The sequence below is a fragment of the Camelina sativa genome, chromosome 15 (assembly GCF_000633955.1).
Source record: "Camelina sativa cultivar DH55 chromosome 15, Cs, whole genome shotgun sequence".
Classification (NCBI taxonomy): Eukaryota; Viridiplantae; Streptophyta; class Magnoliopsida; order Brassicales; family Brassicaceae; genus Camelina; species Camelina sativa.
Window position 1 is genome coordinate 27096391 of NC_025699.1, and position 22228 is coordinate 27118618.

The 22228-nt window shown below is 35.7% G+C and overlaps 5 protein-coding genes across 5 annotated transcripts; 4 read left to right on the top strand and 1 right to left on the bottom strand.

The window, feature by feature from the left end:
- Window positions 1116–2613, top strand: LOC104747662 (protein RER1D). The gene is made up of 3 exons (XM_010469337.1): window positions 1116–1682; window positions 1968–2202; window positions 2284–2613. Exons 1-3 carry the CDS (start codon window positions 1321–1323, stop codon window positions 2350–2352), a joined length of 666 nt encoding a protein of 221 aa, XP_010467639.1. The 5' UTR covers window positions 1116–1320; the 3' UTR covers window positions 2353–2613.
- On the top strand, window positions 2727–5057 carry LOC104747663 (transmembrane protein 53). The gene is made up of 4 exons (XM_010469338.2): window positions 2727–3467; window positions 3614–3716; window positions 4350–4543; window positions 4635–5057. The coding sequence occupies exons 1-4, from the start codon at window positions 2833–2835 to the stop codon at window positions 4903–4905; spliced, it is 1203 nt and encodes a 400-aa protein (XP_010467640.1). The 5' UTR covers window positions 2727–2832; the 3' UTR covers window positions 4906–5057.
- On the top strand, window positions 5206–8363 carry LOC104748842 (syntaxin-112). Its single transcript, XM_019236832.1, has 9 exons — window positions 5206–5426; window positions 5507–5578; window positions 5794–5853; window positions 6057–6151; window positions 6246–6315; window positions 6429–6550; window positions 6755–6818; window positions 7191–7315; window positions 7415–8363. Exons 1-9 carry the CDS (start codon window positions 5319–5321, stop codon window positions 8346–8348), a joined length of 1650 nt encoding a protein of 549 aa, XP_019092377.1. The 5' UTR covers window positions 5206–5318; the 3' UTR covers window positions 8349–8363.
- LOC104747665 (tubby-like F-box protein 2) lies at window positions 12270–14575 on the top strand. Its single transcript, XM_010469340.2, has 5 exons — window positions 12270–12633; window positions 12912–13277; window positions 13357–13444; window positions 13538–13667; window positions 13759–14575. The coding sequence occupies exons 2-5, from the start codon at window positions 12945–12947 to the stop codon at window positions 14384–14386; spliced, it is 1179 nt and encodes a 392-aa protein (XP_010467642.1). The 5' UTR covers window positions 12270–12633; window positions 12912–12944; the 3' UTR covers window positions 14387–14575.
- LOC104747664 (anaphase-promoting complex subunit 10) lies at window positions 14542–16015 on the bottom strand. Its single transcript, XM_010469339.2, has 6 exons — window positions 15771–16015; window positions 15626–15686; window positions 15454–15546; window positions 15278–15348; window positions 14881–14985; window positions 14542–14792 (listed from the first exon to the last, which is right to left on the bottom strand). Exons 1-6 carry the CDS (start codon window positions 15947–15949, stop codon window positions 14723–14725), a joined length of 579 nt encoding a protein of 192 aa, XP_010467641.1. The 5' UTR covers window positions 15950–16015; the 3' UTR covers window positions 14542–14722.

Consider the following 22228-nt stretch of genomic DNA (forward strand, 5'->3'; position numbering starts at 1 on the left):
CCTTGATGCCTTGATGTACCAAAAAAGTATCTCACTGACAACTTGTTATATGACGCGTGTCCTGAAAATTAGGCACTTTCTTTCTTTCACTAAGATTCCTCTTTTTATTTTGTTGTTTTCTAGTTTATGGTAACAATTCCTTTATTTTATTTCTCAAGATAAAGAGAGAAATCTATATCACTCATTCTTTCTTCTTTCGTATATTTTGTTTTTGGTTTTGTGTTTGGTTCAAATCACTCATTCTTTGATGCATAAGATGATAAAAATGATATTAATTAGATACTTGTCATTAAAAACTATCAAAAATACACTTTAGCAAAAATGTAGATGAATCTTTCATTGCACCATATCTTATCTTGTTAACTAGAGAATCAACTGGAGTTTTACGAATGTTAGGCGCTGATCTTGTATAGCTCATTTTGGTTTGAGGGTTGAGCTCTACCTCAAGGAAAAGAAGAAGAAGAAGAATAAATGTTAGGCAACAAAAATAAATTGTTGCAAGATTTTTCTTACCAAAATAAAAATTTCTATTCTAATATACACAAATACAAGTTGAACTCTAGACTCCACTGGCACTAGCAACAAAACTAACTCTTTTGGTATTTTTCTTTTTTCCCAAGGATCCGTCTTTCTAATATTCAAATGGGAAAAAATAAATATCATTCAGTAGTGAGGACTAACCACAAAAAAAACTGTGTTGTTGTGAGCAGTTGTTATCTGGTGACTGTCAGCTAGAATAAGAAGTCTACAATCAAAGGTTGGTAGTCATCCGAGAGAAAAGGTTAAAACTCCGGTTTAATGTCCCAAAAGAAAACAAAAAGATTCGGTTCTGGATTCTTTCAACGTTTGGTCGGGCTACTCTTATATTGAATCGAATGGACCACTGCCAAAATGTAAAATTCTTTAGTTCTCAATTTCAAGAAATGAAAATAAAAAGTTCGTGTTCCAAAAAAAAACGAAATCACAAATGTAAAGTGGGCCTACAAATAACGTAAAAAGCCCAATATGCTAAATAATTCTATAAAGCCTTTTTCTTTTCCCGGAGAGCATCTCAAAGCGTGACACGTGTCGATTATACTCCCCCCACGTCATTGAGTTTCTTCTTCTTCTTCTTTCCAAAAAAAAAACCAAGCAAACGACTTTAATACGACTAAGAAAACTTCAGACAAAACCGAGAAAAAAATTGAATTCAGTTGGTTCAAAATCATCCTAAATTTGATTTGATTCTCTTTCAGAAACTTTCATTTGGTTTCGATTTGTGTCAAGTTGATTTAGAGATCAGTGGTTGTGATTAGGGTTTATAGCCAGTTTACGATTTCAATGGAAGACGAACCAGGGAGCGAAAGTGAAGGAGACACGATAGTTGCATCACCACTTGCTAAATGGAGAATCGAATTCTCGAGATCGTTTCAGAATTACTTAGACAGATCTGCTCCTAACATTGTTCGAAGATGGCTTGTGACTTTACTCGCTGCTGTGATCTATATCTATAGGGTTTACTATGTTTATGGATACTTCGTCATCTCTTATGGTTTAGCTACTTATATCTTGAACCTCTTGATTGGTTTCCTCTCTCCTAAGGTTGATCCTGAGCTTGAAGCTTTGGATCCTGATTCTTTGCCTAGTGATGTTTCTGATGAGTATAAGCCCTTTGTTCGTCGTCTTCCTGAGTTCAAGTTCTGGTAAGATATTTCTCTTTGATGAATGTATAATCTGATTCATGGGTTTGGCTTCTCTCATGGAAAGTTTGTGTTTTTTTGCCAATCTTGTTCAAGTTCTGGTTAGTTTAGATGATGGATGGTTCTCTTGAGACAATTTGATTGATGATTGTTATGTTATTGATTAGTGTGAGATCTGATTTAGGTTTGGCTTCTCATGAAATTTGTATTTTACCAATCTTATTTTTGCTTAAGGGTTTGAATTCTCTCATGAAAGTTTTGTTTTGTTTGTTGCCAATCTTGATTCAGGTATGCGGCGACTAAGGCCTTTGTTGTTGCGTTTGTAATGACTTTCTTCTCATTCTTGGATGTACCTGTGTTCTGGCCCATCTTGTTGTGTTACTGGTTGGTTCTGTATTCTCTGACTATGAAACGCTTAATCGTGCACATGTGGAAGTATAGATACTTTCCTTTCGACGTTAGGAAGCCTGTAAAGCTGTTCAAGGTTCTTGCTGATAGTGTCCTGACCTTTTTAAGAATCAAGGTACACGATTTGTTTTGGATGTTAGTCTTGAATCTCTAGTTTGGAAAGTAAAGAGTGATGAGCAGAGATTGTTTTTGACAGAGGGATGATGGTGGAAATGATGCGCCAAGTAGCAGCAGTTCATCTCAGGGAAATGAAAAACAGGATTAGATGTAAACCATTGATCAGGTACTGATCTCTACGTGGTGATAGACGAAAGGATACAAACTAAGAAGAGAAGACTATCAAGTGTACTATCTATACTCATGTTGATGGAATATGAAAAACAAAGTTCTTACAGCTTAACAGAACTAAGAAATCTCTCTTATATTTACTCTTGCAATATTCTGATTTTCCATTGTAATGTGTAACAACAAGTGTATTTACAAATTATACGTACATTTAAATGAATTTGGGAATCACATGACTGTAGATTCTAATTCCACTGTGGACACAACTAATCACACAAAGATGTGTAGACAGCCTCCAAATACCTTGCTTGCTGTGATCGAAATCTTCTTACAGACTCTTCTCAAACAAAACCCTCCGTCTCAGTCAGAGTGTTTTCCAGATACTTAACCATCTTTGATCTTTCCTTCTCTGTGGGTTGGTTAGTGGAAGCGATTTGACGAGAATAATCCAAAATCCGCCATGGAAGCAACAACAAGAATCTTGAGCACTACTGCTCTCAATCGTCGTCTTCTTCTCAGTAAGCTCAACCTAAAACCTGACACCCGTTCGATCAAATTCACAGATCAGTTTTGTTTTCACTCACACAATGCCGTCTCCCGAAGATCATCTACCTCCGCCGCTCGTATACGTTGCTCTTCCCTTCCTCCAAACGCGAATCTCTTCAAATCTCTCTTCTTCCTAACGTCAACGTGTCGTCTCGAGAACTCCGCCGTTCACGCTAACCCATTCCGATCCGAACCTAACGACGGCGTCGCGGTTTGGAACAGAGCTCCGCAGATCGTGAACGGAGGTGGTAACGCGGCGATAATAGCCGGGAGCGAAGGGAAAGAGACGACTGTGGTTCTTCTCGGTTGGTTAGGAGCTAAAGCTAAACATTTGAGGAGATACGTTGAGTGGTACAACTCCAGGGGGATTAACGCTGTTACTTTCACTGTCGACGTTAGGGATTTGCTCCGGTTAGATCTTGGTCGGAGGCTTGAACGAAGGATAGCTGAGTTTGGGAACGAATTGGTTAATTGGGTATCGGGGAAAGAAGATGATGGTAGAGAGAAATGTTTGGTGTTCCACAGCTTCAGCAACACTGGTTGGCTTGTGTAGGTTGATGGAAGCCAAATCCTTCATGGATTTAGTACATTTTAATTGTGATTTTGATCTCACTTATTACTGATGATGATGATGAATTTAGTGTTGATTTGAACTAGATGATGAATTTTAAGCTATATCATTTTACTTGTGGCAGATATGGTGCTTTGCTTGAAAGCTTCATTGGTAGACAAGATTTAGTAGAAAAGATTAAGGGTTGTATTATCGATTCCGGAGGAGCAGATCCTCTAGATACCAAGGTTTGTGGTTATATAATGTTTCTCTCTTTCATCTTACCAAGATTTATAAATGCTATTCATGTTTCTCCAGTGCTTCAGTATCTCGTATTGAAAGTGGAAAGGCCAATAATGTTGTTGAAGTTGTAGGTTTTTTGCTTTCTTGAGAGAACAAGAAAATTTCGTTTTTAATTATGATTTATGCTATTGTGAAAAGCTTTGCTAGTTTGAGTTATATGTTGAAGAACTCTGTATTGACTGGAGGGATTTTTATTTTGATATCTAAGCAATTAGCTTTGTAGATGATAGATAACTCAGTACTTAGAAAAGACCATAGCTATGAGTTAAAACTGCTGATATCTTTTTGGTTCATATCCATCATTCACAGGTATATGGTACATCGGCCTATATATAACATGTGAATGTGATCTTGTTCTCTTGCAAGATATAATGTCTTAGGCATACGAGCAAGATAAAAATGAGCTTCATAGCACATGCCCTAGTTTGTTCTGAAGTCTCTTTTGTTGAAAATTGTTTCGTGTACTTGATCATTGCATAGTCTTAATAGACATCATAATCATTCGTCTTGCATAGATGAGCAATGAGTATACCTTTGCAGATTATATAGATGAACAATTTAATTATGTTCTTTTGCAGATTTGGGCAGCTGGGTTTACCGCTGCTATACTGAAGAAGCGTAGCTCCACCATAACCACAGAACCAAACAGTCCCATGAACGAAGATGATGCTTCAACCCCACAAAAGAAGGAACCTTTAGGAATGGAAAGCATGCTGCTATCATCTCTAGAGAAAGTCTTCCCCATCATCCTAAACCTCCAGGACGTCAATACGTAAGCTTCACACTACACAGTAGAACAGACCCATCTGCTTCGTGTTTGTATTTTAGGTTGATCAATCTGAGTTATATCTTCTCTGTTTCAGGAGGCTAACAAAAGTCATCAAAAAACTATATGAGAACCATCCTCCATGTCCTCAGCTCTATCTTTACAGCTCCGGAGACAAAGTAGTGCCGTCTCATTCCGTTGAGCTCCGCGTCCGAGAACAACAGAAGTTGGGAAGAAACATACATTCTTTCAACTTCAAGTCCTCTCCTCATGTCGATCATTACCGCAACTTTCCTGACTTGTATTCCTCACAGCTTCGCAACTTCTTGGAAGAGTGCTTCACCCCCACAAAACAACAAGCTCTTTGATTGTGTTTTTGGAATATATATATATATATATATATATCTTGTTTCCACAGTATCTTTGTAGCCTGGTTTATGTGTATTTTTCTTGACTCAGTGATTATGGAAACGCATGAGAAATATTTGATATCAAAAGAAGTATTTTCAAAATTTTAATAGTGGAAGTCACTGAGTTTGTCTGTTTTGGTTCACGTACTAAACCGGTGCGTAGGAAGACAAGCTAAATCGACCGGTTTGTTGTCTCTATCAAACCAAACAAAACCAAACCAAACCAGCGGGTTCCTTAATTTTTCTATCTTCCCAAATCAAAAATAACAGAGACGAACCCGTAAAAATCTTCAAGGTGCGCGCCGATGAAGAACTACTGAGATTATTATTATACAATAATTGGCTGGTTTAGACTCTTCTGATCTTCGAATATGGCGACTGCGGAAGAGACGACGTTGTCTCCGGCGAATTCGTTCGGTTCTGTGGTTCTCGGCGGAACGTTTGATCGATTACACGATGGGCATCGAATGTTCCTTAAGGTAAATTGGGTTTTAATTTTCTTGGATTAATTGAGAAATCGAACTAGTTTATTGAATTGTTGTGGTGGGAATATAACCAGGCGGCTGCAGAGCTGGCCAGGGATCGGATCGTAGTTGGAGTATGTGATGGTCCAATGTTGACTAATAAGCAAGTAAGCGACCACACCTTTAATCTTTTTCTTTGCTTAGATTTGTAGCTAAGTTTAGTTGCTTTGATTGATTTTGACTTGGAGTGATGTTGTTGTTACTTATGAGCAAAATGCAAAAGAAGAACCTTTTTGAACATCTTTGCTAAAAAGTCTGAAACTTCTATGCTTTGTTGATGAGTTGTTTCGAGGTCTCATTTCATTCTTTTTTGTGGATACAGTTCACTGAAATGATACAACCCATTGAAGAAAGGATGCGTAATGTGGAGAACTATGTCAAGGTAGTTTCATCCATAATGTGGAACTTCTCGTTTTGTTTTATATTAGGTACTCCACATAGTATTCTTCAATGGACGCTTTACTTGTCTTTGCTATTACATGTGGATCATTTTTAGTGAAAAGTGAAAAGGAGTAGAAAAAAAAAAAGTAAAAGATGAAATAGGCTTTCTCGTTTTTAACTTTTCTCCATGTCCTTGTTGTGTAGTCTATTAAGCCCGAGCTGGTTGTACAAGCTGAACCTATTACGGATCCATATGGTCCTTCTATCGTTGATGAAAATTTGGAAGCTATTGTTGTCAGGTTTACACCATCTCTATCTATTGATCTTTTTTGCACATGTTCTTCTATTCCATTTCCATGGTTAAAGACTCTTGTAACTAAACATCATCTACAGCAAAGAGACATTACCTGGTGGGTTGTCAGTCAACAGAAAAAGAGCAGAAAGAGGGCTTTCACAACTTAAGGTTTGTTCCTTTTTATTCCACCAACAGCCTTATCTGACTGTGACCTCCTGATGCATTTTAAGATCTTCAATCATCATCACTTGAACCAATCTTTCTTGGACATGCTTTTGCAGATTGAAGTTGTGGAAATAGTTGCTGATGGCTCGAGTGGAAATAAGATAAGTTCGAGTACTCTGAGGAAGTTGGAGGCTGAGAAAGCCGAGAAACAAAAACAACCCGCAGAAGAAAAAACATTGTAAACTCATCATGCTTAAACTCTCTCAACTTTGTTTGTAACTTAATACACTTATGTATACTTCAAATTAAAATGCTGTAAATTGGATGAAACCGATCAATAAAGGTCCAAGCTTTGCATTCCCTAACTCGGAACAAGAACTAGTCATATGTAAAATCAACTTTGTTTGTTATTGGAATACGTTTGTGTGTGTGTATTCATTAGATTGATGATATTCCTCGCAACATCAATAAAGGGTAAAGACTTTTGCATACCTTTGACTGAAACGGTCTCGTTTATGTTTGTATCTTAGAAAACGACAACGTTTACAAATGAAACATGAGTCCTAATCGGAACAGAAACGTTTATCAAAGCAACGGCTCTTTTGTAGTTAATAAAAAGAGCAACTTTTTTGAATAACAAATCTTTGAAACTGAAAAAATCGGATTCTTGTAGATCTTCTTTATAACTTCCCCATATCTCTCTTCCTTCTCTTTTAAAATTTGAATCATTCTTCTGATATCACAAAGGAGCGCACACAGAGAGAGAGAGAGAAGCCAAGTTGAGAGAGAAACGGTTCCTTGTTTAACAAGCACTTCTTAGGTAATGATCTCTGATCTCTTCTTCTTTCTCTTCGATCTTTAGGGTTTCTTAGTTTTAGCCATTGTTGAATCGCGTTTACTCTCTCTCTCTCTCTCTTTTGCAGTTCTTTCTCCCGAAGAAAACTGAAACATCCCGTTTCAGAGATAACGAAGATCCTTACTCTGTTTCACAAACCCCATCACCGTAATGATCTGTTCTGTTCTTATCTCCTCTGTTTCGTTTCGAATCTTCACATTGATTTCGTGATTCTGATCATTTTCTTTTTTCTGTTTCTTGTTCTAGGGTTGTACAAGAGAAGATGAATGATCTAATGACGAAATCGTTCTTAAGTTATGTTGAATTGAAGAAACAAGCGAAGAAAGATATGGAATCTGATCGTGATTTGGAGAAAGGTGAAGACTTTAAGTTCGATTTCAGCCCAGCGGATGAAGAGAACCTCTCTGGTTTCTTCCAAGAAATCGAAACCATCAAAACCCTAATCGAAGAGATCACTCATCTCTTACTCGATCTCCAAAACCTAAACGAAGAGACCAAATCTACTCACAGCGCCAAGATCTTACGCGGGTTAAGAGACAGGATGGAATCAAACATCGTCACCATCTCTCGCAAGGTCAACAGAGTCAAAACCCTAATCGAGGCTTTGGAGAGGAGCAACGTCGCGAACCGTGCGAGTTTCAAGGAAGGGTCTTGCGTGGACAGGACAAGAACTTCGATAACTAATGGAGTTAGGGCGAAACTGAGAGATACGATGAGTGAGTTCCATCGTCTGAGGGAAAAGATCTTTGCTGATTACAGAGAAGATCTCAAAAGGAAGTATTTTTTAGCGACTGGTGAAGAACCAAGTAATGAGGACATGGAGAAGATGATCTCTGGATCTGGGTCTGGTTCTGATTTGGTTAAGACGTTTGAAGTGAGGCCAGAGATGGATTTGAAGACTAAAGAGAGACATGAAGCGGTGAATGATATCAAGAGGAGTCTTAACAGGCTTCATCAAGTGTTTCTTGACATGGCTGTTCTTGTTGAGACTCAAGGAGATCGGATTGATGACATTGAAGCTAATGTGGCTAATGCAGGGAGCTATGTCAGTGGAGGAACCAACAGTTTGTATTATGCTAATCAGATGAAGAAGAAGACTAAGAGTTGGGTTCTTTGGGTTTCGATTTTGGGTGTTCTTATTCTCCTTGTGTGTGTCATCTCAATGCTTGCTTCTCGTTGAGTGTTTTTGAGGAGAGATTTGGTTGCTTCATTTGTTCTTTTGAATGATCTCAATTTGAGAGATACTGCACTGTTCTAATCTCTATTCTCAGTAAGATGTTTTCATGATTTGTGTATGATCAGAAACTTCATGTTTTGAAACTATGAAACTTCTTGACTCTGTATTTGAATTTCAGGTTTTGATTTGATGAATCTTTCTTTGTTCACAGATCTTTTGTGTTTGATCATATCACCAAACTTGAATTGACTGGCTTAACTTAAGAGACAAGTACACGAGATTATGTTCCTATTGGGATAGTTAGATATCTGAAGTGTTCTGAATCGAGACAAAAGTTTATAATTAATTGACAAGATTGGACTACTAGTAGAGTAGAGAGATACAACAAGAATCAAACAAAATTTGGTGAGATTTGACAAAGATGTGGTACAAACAATAGAAAACAAACTAATGGAAATGGATATAGACGAAGTTTGAGACTTGGTTAACTTAACTGTTAAACCTATTTTTAAGTTGGTTTACTAAAATTAGTACATAACAACTAGTTGATTCTCTTTTAGATGAGATGATTGGCTGATCACTTGCTGTTTCAGTAATTACTTTTTGCATCTACCATTTACGTCAACTAGTCAGTAAACCAAGGTATACTAAAATTTTCAATTGACTAGCAGATTTTGAGAACATTGACTAAGAAAAGAGTGATGGGGTAATGGTAAGTGAAATTGACAAGTGTAAGATGGCAAAAACATATGGTTCCCAATCTTATCAAAAATTTTATCAATCTCAAATGGACAAACACACAAAACTGGAATCAATACCCATCATGCTTTTTCTTCTTCTTTTCTTTATGGACCCATACACATAACTTATATATGCATTTGTGAATTACATAATATCTACTTCACACTTTGTATACACAAATATTTATGAGTGTATATATATGTAGGATAGAATTGTGGTTAGTGGTCCACACACACCAAACATGAGCCACTCCCTCTTAAGTTTTAATTAGTCCTCCTGATTGTAATTTTCAATGATTCATGTATTTAGCTTTTAAAATGTAATGATTCTCATCTTCTAAAAAGCCTTTTGCTTAGTATCTATCATAGCCTCTTCAGTCGCTTCAACATCATCATAACTTTAATGGAGAGAATGTGGTGAATAACTAATACTTATATGTCAAGATGAATGGAATTAATCATTAGACTGCATTTTGTAACATTGCAAATGTAAAATGAAGAATACATATAGAAGAAAAAAACCTAAATTAGAAAATATATTACTGTAGAAAGTTGATTTTTTTTTTTGGAAAACTAACCTATTTAAAGTTGTTTTTTGGTGAAGTTAAAAGTTAAATTTTTGTATTAACGTAACTGTGTTTTGTTTAACGAAGATCATTAAAAATTTGAGAATTTGTTAGAAATATCTCTTTTTGATATATATCTTTTAAAAATTCCATTTTTTGGAACATTTTCATTTTTGCCCTCTTTTACACAATTACATTATGTTAAATTAATTTTAAAATTTTTTCTTTTTGGTTTAGGTTATCTATTTTACATTTAGGATATAGTTTTTAGAGGTAGAGTTTAGTATTTAGGTTTTACTGTTTAGAATTTAGTCATTTTATATATTAAAAAGGGTATTTTGAAAATCAACATTAAGAAAGTATATTTTTTAAAAGTGACATAGAGAAAGAGATATTTTTGAAAATCCCTCCCTAAGATTCTATAATTTACTCATCTGAACTAAGCTATATAATTTTCTTGAACATTACCAAAAAATTTCTACCGGATTATTGAATCAGAATTTCAGTAAAAAGATTTTCGAGCATTAGTGGAATCCTGACTTCTCAAAAGATTTTTGTTGTTGTTGTTCTATAAATTCATTTCTGGTCAACATCTTAAAGTCTTTGGAAGATAAATGTCAAGTTCATCATCTGCCCCTTCACCCAAATTACCAAAAAATAATATAGTTTTGGCTATAAATTAAATCTAGAAACTGATGCAATATTATTTGGATTCTACAAATTAGATCTACATATTATCTATTTTTAATGCGAGATATAAAATATTAATGGAGATGAGTTTAATCTAAATATAGTGTTTGGAGTAAGATTAAAGTACCATTGAAGTTGGTCTTAAAACATTCACAACATGCTTCTTTGTTATACTCTATCAGTGCTAAACATTCACGATCGTACGTATAATCATTCAAATTTCAAAGGCATAATTAAAAAATGTAATAGAGTTTTGTACTAGTGTTGTTATTGTGTTAATGTTCATATAAGTATCATGTTGGCAGAAAATTACTATTTTGATTTAAGATAATTAATTAATTATAATAGTTTTTTCAGAAAATCAATCATATGGCTATGGTGGTGGAGAATAATGATATTTTCGGGTATACGATTCATTAGGTTTTGTAGGTACCACATAACAAAAGTCATCAAAAATTTAATATGTCAGTAATTGTCAAACAAATGTATGAAAAAGTTGATTAGGTGGCTGGTGGCATATTGATATACTGTTCAACAATATCATAAAATTATAATATCATCACTTCCTAGAGTTTGATCTTTACCCCCTGCAGTATCAAGCTTTGAAATTTTTAAAAGACTTTCTCATATATATAGTTAAATGTATATAATGGACAAAACAATAAATATATGCATGGTGTCAAAATGGGTGGCTTGAGATAGATATAGAGATCTAGTATGAAGTTTTAATTATGTAAATTGATATATCATACATACGTGATGTGTGTATCATCATTTATAAAATATGTCACATTGTTGGATAAGGTCAAAAAATATGAAGGAAGTACGTATGTTCAAGGAAATATTATTTGTGTTTAGCAACAAATATAATTTCTCTTGTCAACGAAATATATATTTAGGTATGGATTAGAACTAGATTTGTTGACTTTATCTTGTAATTACCATTTTTCATATATATGACAAATATATTTTCATGAAAACAAAACATTTAAGGTCCGGAAAATACAAACACTAATTATATACAATAAAACATAAAGAAAAAACATTGATAAAAAGTTTTGTAAATCAAGCAAGAGACTAACTATTACAAAACAAGTTGGTAGTCGTATCCAAGCGTACTAACGTATATGCAAATTGTCCACAGATTAAGAGAAGTTGTCTTGAGGGAATATAATTAGATTAAGAAAGAAAACTAAAGTTGAATATCGTACTTAGCAAGAGAATATGTACTTTTTGTTAAAGAAATATATGTTATGGATGTGGATTAGACTAAGTTAAGCCTTATAAGAAGAGTGTTAGACTAATTATATATTGATTGTGATATCCTGATTGCGACTTTTCATAAAATAAGAGATATTTATCATGAAAATGAAATAAAATCTATCTCTTATGAAAACTAAGAAAATATCTCCAACTTCTATCTAATTAAAGAAAACAAAAACATTGGTAACAAAACAGTTTCATAAGAAGAAGATAATAACTATAAAGGTTCATAAGACAGATGTTTTATCCAACTTATAGTTATTAGTAAGAAATTAACGGACGAAAACATATGAGTTGTATTTTCCAATCTACTGAACTGAAAACAAGAAAAAAACCAGTAATCCAAAAAAATTCTCGACTTGTTTTGTTAATTTTTTTTCTTAAAGCTTTATTTTGTCGGCTAATTCTAAAGGGTTTCTTGATATAAATAGTAATATTATTTACCGACCAAATATGTTATTGCCACATGCAGTAAGTCATTATCAATTAAAGCCAGGTCTTATCATATAAGGCTTCTTCTAATTATTCAACTAACTAAACAATTAAACTTTATTACAAGTTAAAAATATTTTTTCCGACCAAAACTAATTTGTTAATACAGTATTAAAATGTTTTAATTATAATTTGGAGTTTTCTATCTCCCCTTTAAACGTTTCTTTGAAAACTATAAGAAAAAGCGAAGACTTCGGATCCTTTCTTTCTCAAATTTGTAAGAAGAGAGAGAGAGAGAGGGTACGTTTACGTTTTTGGTGGTGACCACTCCTTTTATCTTTTACCTGCGGTGAGATCGGCGGCGGACTCAAGACGACGGGAGTCATGCGGAGATAGTCACTGACGAATCCGTTCTTCTTCCCCGGAGACGACGAGAGCATCGAAGAATCTGTCAAGAAAACAGCCAATGTTTGCCTCTGATTCTTCTTTTTCTCTATCCGTTCTTGTCTCTCGGATCCGGTGAAGAAGCTGCCCGCTGATCTCATCTTTGCAGTTTTTAAAAGTTTTCGTCTTTTGAATCCATCGATTCCATTTGAGGTTTGTTTTCAATTCTCTTTCACATTTGTGGCACAAGGCTCTTCTTCTTCCTCTGTTTCTGGATCTGTTGTGTTTTCTGAATTGGATTTGAGGAGCTTCAATAGTTAATAAGTTGGGAGTAATGTGAATCTGAGATTGTTCTAGATTGGTTCTCATGTGCATAGATCATGTTTTTATCTTTTGGGTTTGTCAAAGTGTCTAGCTTTAGATTATAAAAACCTGAACTTTGTTATGTCAAAGTGTTGAGCTTTTGTTTTGTTTCCTTTGTGTGATTGCAGTTATTGGGGGGTTTATTGGTATGCTGAAAAGAGATGTCGTTGAAAAGCATCCTTCGTGATCTGAAGGAAGTGAGGGATGGACTTGGAGGTATCTCGAAGCGTAGTTGGTCAAAGTCGTCTCACATTGCTCCTGATCAAACAACAACACCTCTGGAAAACATACCGCAGAGCCCATGGGCTTCTTTGCCGCCTGAGCTGCTTCACGACATAATCCGGAGGGTTGAAGAGAGTGAGACGTCTTGGCCTGCTCGAGCAGCCGTGGTCTCTTGTGCTTCTGTCTGTAAATCATGGAGAGGAATCACTATGGAGATTGTGAAGATCCCTGAGCAGTGTGGGAAGCTCACTTTTCCAATCTCATTGAAACAGGTAAAGGAACTTCACCGGTTCTTTTCAAAGCTCTCAGTCTCATGTTGCTTATCTAAACTTCTTGTTTGATTGTGAGCAGCCGGGGCCTCGAGACTCTCCAATTCAATGCTTTATAAAGAGGAACAGAGCAACCGCTACATATATTCTCTACTATGGCTTGATGCCTTGTGAGTGTGATCTTTATTTCAAGTTCAAGAAATTGCTGTCCAATGATGTAGAAATGGTTGTTCTGACGATAATGATCCTTTTTCGAGTTTCAGCTGAGACGGAGAATGACAAATTGTTGTTAGCAGCAAGAAGGATTAGAAGAGCGACGTGCACGGATTTTATTATCTCACTGTCTGGTAAAAACTTCTCACGCAGCAGCAGCACTTATGTTGGCAAATTAAGGTAACTATCCCGAGTTCTTTCCACCTGCATCAAGTCTTAACAATCGAAAAGCTCCTTTTTCTAAACAGTCTGTACTTATATTGTGGAATAGGTCTGGTTTTTTGGGAACCAAGTTCACAATATATGACAACCAAACAGCATCATCCACAACACAAGCTCAACCTAACAGAAGGCTTCACCCCAAGCAAGCGGCCCCTAAGTTACCTGCCAATAGCTCTACCGTAGGAAACATTACCTACGAGCTCAATGTTCTTCGCACAAGGGGACCTAGAAGAATGCATTGCGCTATGGATTCTATACCCCTCTCTTCTGTTATTGCTGAACCATCAGTAGTTCAAGGCATAGAAGTATCTTCGTCGCCTTCACCAAAAGAAAAAAGCAGCGCAACAGACAGAGAGATCCCTGATATCTCCCCAAGCTTAAGGGACCAGCCGCTGGTTCTCAAAAACAAATCTCCACGATGGCACGAGCAATTGCAGTGCTGGTGCCTCAACTTCAAGGGGAGGGTAACCGTGGCTTCAGTTAAAAACTTCCAGCTTGTGGCAGACATTGACACTTCATTGGAAGCGCCGCCTGAAGAACATGAGAGAGTGATTTTACAGTTTGGCAAAATCGGTAAGGACATTTTCACCATGGATTATCGCTACCCTCTCTCTGCTTTTCAAGCCTTTGCTATATGCATCAGCAGCTTTGACACCAAACCGGCTTGTGAAGGGTAAAGCTAACCCCCTTGAGTAAAATCCATCTCCGGAAATCATCATAGAAGGCTTTTCGTATCTTTAGGTTTCAATGTTCAATTCACGAAAAGTTCTTTGTATGTAGAATGTTGTAGCTCTTTTGAACTATGCTTCTGTTTGATGGGGCACTCGGTGGATAAGCTTAATGATGATGTTATATTACATATCCAATGTAATATATAAACAGAAGCCATTACAAAACACAACATATGAAACTCTTGAGCTTCAAAACCTAACGTGACTACAACAAACCCATCCCCCAATACCAGTGGTCTCTTTCACAGTCCATGTTCTTCAAACTTCTCCTGGCCAAAGTTCTCATCTCAGTGTTGAATAAGTTAGAAACTCCATTGACGTAAACTGAAATGGTTGGCGCGGAATAGGATTTCTGCAATTGCAAAGATCAAAAGTCACGCCAAGAAAATCACAAAAGCATATGATGTGCACAGTTTAAGTGAAGGAGAGAAGGGACTCACGGTCTAGGGCCGTAAACTTTGATCTGACGGATATGAGTATCTCTCCCGTTAAGGTGATTCGACAAAATGGCTATTTGCAACATAAATGTATTGACAAAAGTTTCCCTGAGAAGAGAGGACAAATGGTTAAAACTTACCAGCTCAATGCGTAGTAGTAACCAACAGAAACAAATCATTCATGACAGCAGAAGTTAGTTTACACCTTTACTAAGTGACACCTCAAAAAGCTAATACAACTTGCTAGCTAAAGACATGTCTAAACTTGGTAGCTAGCAGACTTTCTCTAATCATAGAACTAACATTGTAGCAAACACCCCTCCTCATCATTCTCAGCAGCTAGCTAGATTCTTGTAAAGAGACAACCACAAAACCATACTTGGATAAGAAACAAACATACCGTGGATCAGTTCCAGAGAGAGATAAGCAAACCCAACCAGTTGGTTTAACAAGCTCCACACTTTTAATCTCCTAAACAATTAATAAGTAACAACACAACATGAAATATCAATCCATCAAAAGTTAGAGAACCCATTTCTTTCTACAGAAGAAGATCTAAGCAAAAGCTATTATTACCTTTAAGTTATGAAAACCATCACCAGCTCGAATAGAGATTTTACTAGGCGTATAGCTCTCATCAAGCTTAAAGTCAACGTACAGAACCACTAACTTTCAAAATTCAAAACAAAAAGGGGTCAAAATCAAATACCCACGAAAGATCTAAGCAAAACAGATTGATAAACCATACCTGCAATTTCACTTTCTTCTGGAATTGAATGTTAATCAGATGTGGTTGTAACCCATCTGATCTACAAATTCAGAAACAAACAAAAAACAAAAGTCGAGTCATTTAACTTAAAAGAGAGATGAAATTTAAAGGGTTTTGTCTTAACTGCCAATAAGTCTCGAGATTGTCGTCGCGGAGAGTGGTGACGCCATTGCCAGGCTTACAAGAGCTCACACTCCAAGCTGCGTTTTTGCTCATCTCTCTCAGATCTTCTTCTATGATTAGCTTATCGTTTCCTCCTCTGATTTTTCCTTCTTCTTCCGATTCCGATGACTCTGTCGCCATAGCTCCCCCCTCTCCGAGATCTTAGATTCGAAATTTTGAGAATCGTCCACCTAAAACCCTCCAACGAGGTTTTGAATTTGTCACCCTTCTCTCTTTGGCTCATAGACAAACGTCGTGTCGTTAATGTGCGCTTGAAACGGCATTATGTTTGTTATTGTTAAATGGAAACGACATGATAGTTTATTTTCTGAGTAAAAGAGAGAATTAGCCCTGGGCATTCGGGTCCTCGGGTCGGATATGGGTAAGAACCGATTGGGTCCGGGTCTTTCGGTTATGCAAATTTTTTATCCATTTAAGAACTGAGAAGATTCGGTTCAGATATCGGTTCGGTTTTTCTCGGTTTTGGGTCGGTTCGGTTCTGTAATTTTTGGAACCAAATTGTATCCAAAACTCGAATACCCAAACTTTTTTTCGGGTAAAATGGACCCATTTGTACCCACATGTAGCATAATACACGAAAATGAAAACAAAAACCTGAGACAAGTTTAAAACTTCTAGTCTTCTAAGTTTCAAACTTCAAACATCAAACATCAAAGACAAAGACCAACAAAAGTCACACTCTCGAAGTTCAGACATCAAACATCAAAGACCAATTCAGACATCAAACTATCAAAGACTTGAAGTTCATACTTTAGACGTCAAAGATAAAACTTGAAACTTGAAAGCTTCTTGAAACCGTCCTTGACTCCTTGGCACAGCTCCTTGCGAGTTGATTCATTTCAGCATATCAAACTCTACATATCTAAACAAAAGATTATTAGTTCAGTAGTAAGAAATCGAATGTGTTTCATCAAATACATCAAACTTAAAATTTGATTTGAAATTGGAACTCACTCTACAGTCCTTGAAAGTTGAATTCAGGATCAAACTCTACATAGTACATAACAAAGCAAAAGATCAATTGTCAAAATTCAAAAATAGAAGGTATAAAGTACATTCAAGTTAAAAGAGTTTAAGAGAAGATATTACCTCTCATGAGATCATCTTGTAACTCCACATCAGCAAGCATTTGTTGGATTGTTATCACTCCCTTTTCATTGACATGAATCTCACATTTCAACCATTGCTCTGTGCACATCAAGACTTCAATCATGTAGTGGGTTAAGCAGCTTCTTTGTGGGTTTAATATTCTCCCACTAGTGCTAAATGCAGATTCCGATGCTACTGAAGACATTTTCATTGCAAGTATGTCTCTAGCAATAAGTGATAGAACCGGGAACTTTGGGCTATTGATCTTCCACCAAGATAACAAATCATACTCAGCACCATTTAGAAGATTCGGATTCTCCACAGTTTCTTTCAAATACAACTCCAGCTCATTTGATGAATCTTGAATTCCTAGTTCTTTAACCACGTCTTTGTAGAGACTCTCCATGCTTTCAAAACCAACTGTTCTCTCACAATAATCACTTCCAACTTGCTCTTGAGACTGAGAAGTTGCTCTTTGGGACTGAGTAGATGTCTCTGATTCACCACTGCCACTTCTATTGACTAAAACACTATACTCTGCAAACATATCCTTAAGGATTTGCAAGACTGAATCATGAAGATGATTAGCCTCAACACTATTCTTACCATAAAGTGTGTCAAAACAAAGCTGAGCAAACTTCATCTTCTTTCTTAGGTCGAATATACTTGCTACTATCAACAACTAATTCATTTCAACCTTCTCTCCAAAAGGATCCCAATACTTCTCTAATTTCTCTAACATAACCAATGCTTTCCATCTTAAATTTGCATCAGGACCGGTACTTGCAGTTAGAGCAGTAATGTTTTTTAGGATGGTAACTATCTCATTGTATATCTTATGAGAGCACACAGACGTAGAAAGTGATAGTACTAGTGTAGACTTGTAAAAGATGACAAGAAACTGAACCAACCTCTCAACAGCATCAAAATCCTTTTTGATTGCTGGTCCAACCCTTTTTGTCCCATCCACCTTTTCCTCAAAGTAGTCATTATAAACTTTGTCTTCAGCCTCCATCTTTTCAAATGCCACTCTAAACCTCAAAGCTTGTTCTAACATGAGGTAAGTGGAGTTCCATCTGATCTTGACATTTAAAGGTATGCTTCCCCGTTTAACCTTTGCTGTTTCCACTCGAAGATCAAATGCTTTCAATCTGTCCGTTGAACCTCTCAGAAAATTAATTCCATTCCTGATCGCAGCCACACTGTCATCTACCTCTGTCAGACCATCCTTAACAATCAAATTCAATATATGAGTGGCACACCTTAGATGCAAATAATCACCTTTAAGAATAAATGCATCATTCCCATGAAGCTGTGTAAATGCTTCCTTGAATCTCCTTATTGCTGAACTGTTAGCAGTGACATTGTCTACTATGATGCAAAATATTTTCTTGATGTCCCACTCTTCCATACAATCCATAAGAACCTTCAAAATTGTTGACCTTTTATGATCCGGAACATTCTTGAAACCAATGATCAGCTTCTTTAACTTCCACCAAGCATCGATATAGTGAGCTGTTATGACCATATAACTATTTCCAGTATACGGATCAACCCAGATATCGGTTGTCAGTGACAACCTCTGTTTATTCTCCCCAAGAACCTTCTTCATTGCTGCTTTCCTCTTAACAAACAACTCCACAATATCTCTTATTGCTGTTCTCCGAGAGTGAGGTTTATACAACTGGACTTTAGCACAAAAATGTCTCCAAGGTAGGCACTCTTTAAAAGATAATGGCAGTTCAGCCAAAACCAACAACTCATTTGAAGCTTCCCTAACCACAAATTTAGAGACTCTACTCAACCTAAGCTCACCACCAACACCATTAGAAGAAAACACATTCTGACTCTTTTCTAGATTAGCAGCTTGCCATATCTTGAATGCCTTGCATGCCGTTTTCAGATGCTTAGATAAATTGGAGGTACCCGACTTACTTGGACATTTCATCTGTTTCCCACAATAATGACAATTGCATAAGTCATTATTGTCCTTCTGTTTAGTGAAGTGTTGCCAAACCCACGATGTTGTTGATTTCTTTCCAACACCTTCTTCACAATGTCTCCTCTTGTTGTTAGGTCCAACAACTTTATCGTGGGTTCCACTGTCATCTTCATCACTCATTGACTGATTGATTAGTGGTGGTGGAGGATGATGAGAAGACGCCATCTGCACCATTTAGAAAAGAAACAAATTACAACCTTACACACGGTTACACAAGCTTATATAATATATACGATAAGAAACAGAGCAAAGAAGCTTATAGACTTAAGAGACCAACGTTTTGGTTACATTTCAACAAACTAAACATGATAAAAGAGAGCATCATATATCATTCTCTAACTATCTCAAACAAAACTAAAGCTTACAAACCAATGAACCATACCATTATCATTCTCTAACTATCTCATTTACAGACCAAAAGCTTACAGACCAAAACGTTGAAACCTAAAGCTTAGACTTTAGAGACAGAGCAAAGAAACAAATTACAGACCAACAAAACAACAAAAATCCGAAGCTTATAGTTATAGTTATAGATCAACATGATCAACTTGCTAAAGCTTACAAACCATACCAGAAGATTGTTGAAGATCTAAGTATCTAACTATCTCATTTCTAAGATTAATGGAGTATAAGAGATTAAGAGACTCTTATTAAGAGTAAGGTTCAGAATTTCAGATCGAAAACATAATTCAGATTGGTTTGTCGACAACGCAGATGGTGGCGAAGACGAAGAGACCTGGGACGGCGAGACTTGAGCGAGATTAGTTAGGGATTCCAGTTTTTATAGTAGGTTTAGACTGGTGGTATATGAGAGAGGACAAAGTAGTATGGTAAAGCATGAATCGCGTATCGACAAAGACCAAACCTTGAGCGAGTGAGCGGCTATACCTCAAAATGACAAAACAAAAAGGGATATTCTGATTCCGATACAAAAGGGATAAGGGATATAATCGAGGGTTTCTTCGGTTCCTCGGGTACCCATTCGGATCCTCGGGTAATACCCGAAACCGACCCGATCCACGAATAGAAGAAAACATTATCCATTGAGTATTTTTGGCAATAACCGTATCTGAACCGAACTGGTTATTTTGGGTCGGTTCCGGTTCGGGTCCTTGGTTCCGTTTTTTTTGCCTAGGGCTAGAGAGGACTTTCAGAGGGGGTAGGGAAAAAAACGGAAAAAACCCGAAAAATACGCAATCTAATTTTGAACGTTTAATACTTGTAGTTATTAAATTGGATAAAAAAATATCTGGTTTAATTTCTGTTGTTTTAAAAACTATTGTTGTATATATAATGGTACATCCATACTTACGACTTAACAATCGTTAACACTAGTGACATAATTGTTTACCAGTGTTAAAAGATAACCCCACGTGGTTAATTAGTCGTAAATAAAGACATTGTTGCCCTTTTATTTTTTCCCCAAATTGATTTGGAATCTAAGAACCCTAAAAGCAAAAAAAGTTTAACATCACATTTGATTTGAGAGAATGGTGAGCCAAAGTTCAGAGTCTGATCCGAATTCGAGCCGGAGCTGGGATCCTCTTTTCAGCACTTGTGGTAGAGTTATGACTGTTGCAAAGTCATGGATCAATGACAATCCGGGTAGAAGATTTTACAAATGTGTTGTTCATGGATTCTTCAGTAAGCTCATCTTCTGCCACCCATATGGGTTCTGTTTATCCGCTCAAACTGAAGAACCCATATGACCACGTGGAGTTATCTTTTAATCTTGGTTAACAATTCTGTCACTAGTGTTAATGACTGTTAAGTCGTAAGTATGAATCTACCTTTATAAATAAAACAATGGTTTTTTAAGACAACATAAATTAAATCAGATATTTTTTGTCTAATTTAATAACTACAAGTATTAAACGTCCAAAAAAAATAGATGACGTATTTTTGGGATTTTTTGCAATAAAAAATTACCCAAAATATCGATTTAAGTTTTCGGTTTGGTTTTGGTTTCCTCTAAATGTCTTTTTGGTTATACTTATTAAATTTATTTTGGTTTCGGTTTTGGCTTGATTCTTTTTAAACCATAAAATTGTTCATTTTTTTCTGGGGTTTTACAACTTGTTTGGTTAGAGGTTAAGTTTTACAATCTTTGTTTTTTTTTCTTCGTGATTTAAGGTATGTGAATAAATTTCTGAATCAAATTATTTTTATTATAGAAACTTTATATTCATATGGAACTAGGAAATTAAAAACTCTTTGAAAGCTTATATAATTCATAGTAATATTATGTTTAATATTTATTTAAAAACATATTGCAATGTACGAACAGTTTCATAGATTCTAAATCAAGAATGCTACAATTCAAGATAAACAACTAATGTCATTTTTTCTTTTTGTGTAGAAAATCATAAAATAAATTAAAAATAACTGAAACCAAACCGGACTGAATTATATATATTTTTATTTTTATAAGTCGATAAACTGTAACCAAACCGAATTATATATCGTTTCTATATGGTTATATAAAATCAATAAACTGAAAAAGTCAAACCAAAACCAAACTAGAAAACCATCCGTTAACAAGATGTGTAACTTGCATACGATAGGATGGTCAGTCTGCTAGTGACCAGCGACAATGACGATGACAAATAACTATTTTATGTTTGTACCGCAGCCATTGCAAATAGTAACTAAAGACAACGAGAGCGAGAAGCGATAACGACAACGACTAGTCATTCATTCAAAATTTGAAACGTTAAAAGAGTTGTAAGCAACAAAATTTTTATGTTGTGACTTGTTAAAATCTATCACTGGAAATTATTATTTAACCAATAATTACAAAACGAACAAGAAGTAATCACTACTTTTGCTGGTGGCTAAAAATAGGTCGTTGTTAAAAACTGATAAATGAACAAACAAAATTGATATTTCCTTATTTTTTTATAAAGTATAATAGCCATCATCATACGATGGTGATGTTCAATATCATTGATATTAGAAAAAAAAATAATCGACGAAGATAAAATCTAAAATCCGGACTAATTCTTGGAACATTTGCTATTCTTAAAATAATAAAATTTAAGACTTCTAATTTTAGTGCTTCTCTCAGGCATAGTAATAACAATGTTCCTTAATTATTAGGTGACAGAATTCAGATTTTATCAAATTAAATAAAAATCATTTAAGATCATAAATATATACAATCAGTTTAATAAAATTTTAAGTAAATATATACAAAAACTAAAGTTGCATATAAAAAAAATTGTGATAACGACACCTCCGTAATATTTCCTTTTTAGAAATATCAAATAATGTAGAAGAAATTTCCAAATAATTCAAAAAAAAAAAAG